The sequence below is a fragment of the Oncorhynchus keta genome, chromosome 4 (assembly GCF_023373465.1).
Source record: "Oncorhynchus keta strain PuntledgeMale-10-30-2019 chromosome 4, Oket_V2, whole genome shotgun sequence".
NCBI classification, from domain to species: Eukaryota; Metazoa; Chordata; class Actinopteri; order Salmoniformes; family Salmonidae; genus Oncorhynchus; species Oncorhynchus keta.
This window is the reverse complement of record NC_068424.1, coordinates 75,353,823-75,359,106: the sequence shown is the minus strand read 5'-3', so window position 1 is coordinate 75,359,106 and position 5,284 is coordinate 75,353,823. Positions and strand designations below refer to the sequence as shown.

Below are 5,284 nucleotides of genomic sequence, written 5' to 3'. Positions count from 1 at the left end.
CCTGGTACGGGGATGTGCGGTGAGAATGTCCGTTACAGGTACAACGTCTGGGTGTAGGCTTAAATAGGGAAAGCACGCCCTTTCTCACACCGCCATGGACACCAATCTGAGCTACGGCATTGGCCCAATCCATCCAGAAGAGGGATATCATTGGCCAGGCTAAATCTATGAGTTGAGACTTTCAGGGGGAACAATCTTGTGCAGTGTTCGTTTGATAAATCAGAAATCGATACCACAGCGCCACCTTGTGGATATATACAGCATAGCCTACAGGGCAATGCAAGAAGCATCTTCGTCACAGGAAGAGAATTCCCTCAGCACGAAGTTTAGTATAAAATGCAAACACATATTAAGAATAACTTGCAAGATGAAAGTCAAGTGTGGTTTGATAAAACATGTATTAATGCTCAGGGATATATACTGAACAAAAATGTTAATGCAACATGTAAAAGTGTTGGTTCCATATTTCATGAGCTGAAATAAAACATTATCATTCAAGTATTCCTCTCAGAGTAGAATAGAATACATTAGAATAGATACACTTATAGTCCATTTTGTGAGAAAGGGAAGTTGGTAATGGTATCCAGGTATAAGACAATAGAAGGGTAGGCCTATACTGAGTGATTGTAACGGCAGATTTCCTCTTAGTCTGAAGAGGAGTAAGGATCGGACCAAGAAGCAGCGTGGTAAGTGTTCACGACGATTTATTAAAAACGAACTGAACACTGAAATACAAAACAATAAACGATGTGATGAAAAACGAAATACCGTGTGGCGACAAACACTCACACGGAAACAAACACCCACAAACCAACAGTGAAACCCAGGCTACCTAAGTATGATTCTCAATCAGAGACAACTAACGACACATGCCTCTGATTGAGAACCATACTAGGCTGAACACAAAAGCCCAACATAGAAAGACAAACCTAGACTGCCCACCCCAACTCACGCCCTGACCATACTAAATAAAGACAAAACCAAGGAAATAAAGGTCAGAACGTGACAGTGATACATATCTCATTTGATCCACACGCAGTTCATTTAAATATTGAAGCCCATTTTGACGAAACTTGTTAGAGCACCTTGAACATAACTGGATCTCCTAGGCTTTGATCCATTCAGGACTTAAAATAGGACACAGTGAGGCACCTGAGAGAAATAGAACCATTAAACATAATTGCACAGTAATCTTTGGCTCATAAAAACATGATATCAGAGAGAGTTTTGATGATTGAGGCCATAAAAATTTAATTAAATGTTTACCGACTGTCCCTCAAAAACAAAATAGAAATCTGTCAAATTAAAAGTTTTCCTGTTCACTTTTTAAACATTGAATAAAATGTGCATGGCCTGACTAATAAAGTGGTGCCCAACTGCAACTGCTGGACCATCCTTGAGACCATGCTGCATTCCTGAACAGAACAGCTCCAAAAGACATCAGCAGTCATCACCAAGGAGTCATCACCAAGGAGTCATCACCAAGGAGTCATCACCAAGGAGTCATCACCAAGGAGTCATCACCAAGGAGTCATCACCAAGGAGTCATCACCAAGGAGTCATCACCAAGGAGTCATCACCAAGGAGTCATCACCAAGGAGTCATCACCAAGGAGTCATCACCAAGGAGTCATCACCAAGGGTACCATTTCAGTAGACAAAAGTGGTCTCCTCTCCTGCTCTTCTCTTCTTTGCTCCTTTGATCTTGACTTAACTGCTCATAATTTCTAGTGGATGTGCGCAATATGGTGCATGCCTACCAGGTGACCACCCATCACTCAGGTTTCACACCAGGCAGATGAAGGACAAGAGAGAGAGAGAGAGCGAGAGAGAAACAGAGAAAGAGTGAGACAGAGAGAGAGAGAGAAAGCAAAAGAGAGAGGAAGCGAAAGAGAGAGGAAGTGAAAGAGAGAGAGAAAGAGAAAGACAAAGAGAGAGACAGAGAAAGCGAAAGAGAGAGACAGAGAAAGCGAAAGAGAGAGATGAGAAAGACAAAGAGAGAGATACAGAGAGAGAGAGACAGAGAGAGAAAGCGAAAGAGATACAGAGAGAGAGATACAGAGAGAGATACAGAGAGAGAGATACAGAGAGAGAGAGACAGAGAGAGAGAGAGAGAGAGAGAGAGAGAGAGAGAGAGAGAGAGAGAGAGACAGAGAGAGAGAGAGAGAGAGAGAGAGACAGAGAGAGAGAGACAGAGAGAGAGAGAGAGAGAGAGAGACAGAGAGAGAGAGACAGAGAGAGAGACAGAGAGAGAGACAGAGAGAGAGACAGAGAGAGAGACAGAGAGAGAGACAGACAGAGAGAGAGACAGAGAGACAGAGAGACAGAGAGACAGAGAGAGAGATGAGAAAGTTCGAGAAGTTCTTCCTGGGTGCTTCCCAAATTGCACTGCAAAGGGAATATGGTGCAATTTGTGACGCAGACCTTGTCTGGAATGGAGCAATGAGATGTTGTGTGTCAGTGTGCGGAGCGTTGGTCGTAGATGGCTGTTGTGATTCCCCAGCTGATACAGCTCCTGAGGATAACCAGGGAACCTCCACGGTACAGCAGGGGGACGCTCCTCTTCAGCTGACCTTCCCACAGTGCCTTCCAGCTCCCCCTCACCCCCGCTGCCTCACCCACCATCCCAGCCTGCATGTTGACCACCAGCACAGACAGAGGATACAGGGGCAGGTTGATCGCCATGGAGCTGATTATCATTCCTGACAGGAAGGATGAGGCCATAGGAGGAAGCCCCTTCTCCCTCAGAGCAGCACTGACGGGGTCCTTCAGACCAAAGTAGATGCAGCTTCCCAGGGTGTTACGGGCCAGTATGGGGATGAAAGCTCTGTAGTAACCCGACCCCAGCCTCTCTGCCCCCAGCCGGGCCAACACACTCCTCAGGGTGGGCAGGCTGCGGTCGTTGCCCCCGTTCTGCAACACATTCTGCACACGCTCAAATGGCGTGAACACCAAGGCCTCCACGATGCCTGTGCCGAGCCCGGCCACAGCTGGTAACGTGGGGAGAGGGATGACACCGCAGGGGTTGGTGATAGAGGAGAGACAGTGGAGGAAAGTGTCATGTATCCCGAAAAGTAGTGTCCCATTCAGGGTTTTCATCAGTAGAGGGGGCACCACCCCCCTGTAGAGCTTCAGGAAACCCTCCTTCCTGAGTTGGCCTATCGCCTGGCTGACTACGGTGCTGTGAAGCTGCTGGCGGAACACGATCTTGTAGATGGGGAAGGTGGTGAGAGTGGACACCAGGCTGGAAGTCCCACCATGCAGGAAGCTGGGGAGCCAAACCATAGTGTTCTTCCTGTGGGCTTCATGGTTATGTCCAGGACCCCGCCCCATCACTGAGAGAACAAGATGCACCATATTGATGATCAGGGTGGATACAGACAGACAGATGCAGACTAGAACAATACAATCATACAAATACAGCCTATTATAATACTCGATTTAATCTATGAATAACAAACACATTAATAACACTGCAATAATCAAAGATCTCTTTAGAATAATAGCTTGTGGAAAAAACAACTGTTCACCATCCAAAATGTATCAACTACCTTTAAACTTGCTCATCAGCTATATGTACTAATGAATCACTTCTACGATAAAATTACACATAAGAATACATTTATTGAGCAACAGTTTCAAGACGTTTTAGCTTACTTACCAGAACACCTAAAACGACTGTTTAGCCCACAGATGATTGTGTTGTTTTACATCTAGCCTAGTCGGAATCAGTCAATCTGCAGATTGCAAATCCATCGCAAGCATTTACAAGAAATTCAGTTTTATGCGAAATGAAACCAACACATTTAGACAAAAAATAAACAAATCGTATTTCCCTTAACGACCTCGCTTCTTTTAAACTGTCAGTCAAAATGACTAAGGCCAAAATAACGATTGGGAAAATATAAACAAAATAAATGTGCGTTGTATCGGGTTAAAAATAATTAATTTCAACACTGTCAATCTAGTCATTGCCGGGTTGAGGATCCCGCCCCTCCTAGAATGACCATTGGATGGATTTCTACGACTGGTCTCCGTCGATTGGACAGCATCACGTATCAATTAATGTCGTGCAGGGAGCGTTTGTCACAGAAGAGAGGATTGTAGGCGGATCGCTTAAATAGGTATAAGGGCGAGGTGAGGCGATGTACTTTAAAAAAGTGGCAATATTTCGAAAATAAAGTGGCAATATTTCGACAATAATATAGGCTAACATCCGGTGAAATAGCATAGCGCAAAGATACTAAATGCACAATTCGTAATGTTAAACTTTCTTGTAAATACATGTATCTAACATCATTTAAAAGCTTAACTTCCTCATAATCCAACCACCGTGTCAGATTTTTTAAATGGTTTTCAGCGAAAGCAATTTTACAATAATCTGACGACAGCGTGCCACACACACAAGTATTACAAGCTTTTTCCATCCAACCATTAGCGACACAAAAAGCCAGAAATAGCACTAAAATAATCAATTCCCTTTGAAGATCTTATTTTGGCAATACAAAAGGTCCAATCTTCACAATAAATGGTTGCTTTGTTCGATTAAATCATGTTTTTATGCATAAAACGACACATTTTGTATCAGGGAAGACCAGCTCTTGACCGAAACTCGAGCGCAACGCAGCCATTCGCCATTGGAATTTCTACCAGAAGGAGCCATTTTCTTTGCGCGACGCAGTATTTAGTCAAGATAATTTCCCGCTCTTTTATTGAAGTAATTATGGCGAGTAAAGCTGTAAAAGCAAAGTCAAAGTTATTGTTGGCCACATGGCTTTCCCTTTGCCTCTGAACCTCACCTGAGTGATTTACATTCCCTACTCTAATATAATCTGTGTTTCTGTGTCTTTATTTCACAGTCCCAGTCCCTCTGATTCTGATTGGGAGCCCCCACTGAAAGGAGCTGGATCATCTAGCCGGACCCCTGCCGGCTCCACACCTACCCCCGCCCTGCAAGGTGTGAAGTCTGTGACAAAGAAGGGAGGTGGGGTAGGGCTAAACCTGCAATCAGAGAGGAGGTGGGTCGTTGGCACTCTGTGCTGGAGGAGGATGTGTTGCCTACACCTCCAGTATTCAGACTGAAGAGGCCAACAGGACCTCAGCTGGACATGACTTCAAAGTACAGCCCCATGCAACTTTTTCAGCTGTTTTTCACCTCGGCAGTTGTTGATTCCCTGGTGTCGAACACAAACAAGTATGGTGCTAAGAAGCAGGCGGGCAAGAAAGAGGGATGGAAGCCCATTGCCATTTCAGATATTTTTGGGTTCAAATCAAATCAAATCAAA

General features: G+C 44.5%; 1 protein-coding gene across 1 annotated transcript; it reads right to left on the bottom strand.

Moving 5' to 3' along the window:
- Window positions 1–687: 687 nt before the first annotated feature.
- Window positions 688–4,698, bottom strand: LOC118376617 (solute carrier family 25 member 53-like). Its single transcript, XM_035763344.2, has 2 exons — window positions 3,661–4,698; window positions 688–3,334 (listed from the first exon to the last, which is right to left on the bottom strand). The coding sequence occupies exon 2, from the start codon at window positions 3,330–3,332 to the stop codon at window positions 2,457–2,459; it is 876 nt and encodes a 291-aa protein (XP_035619237.1). The 5' UTR covers window positions 3,333–3,334; window positions 3,661–4,698; the 3' UTR covers window positions 688–2,456.
- Window positions 4,699–5,284: the final 586 nt, after the last annotated feature.

What these genes read in the sequence shown, in the direction of transcription:
- LOC118376617 (XM_035763344.2), bottom strand. Translation starts at nt 3,332, where the DNA reads ATGGGGCGGGGTCCTGGACATAACCATGAAGCCCACAGGAAGAACACT.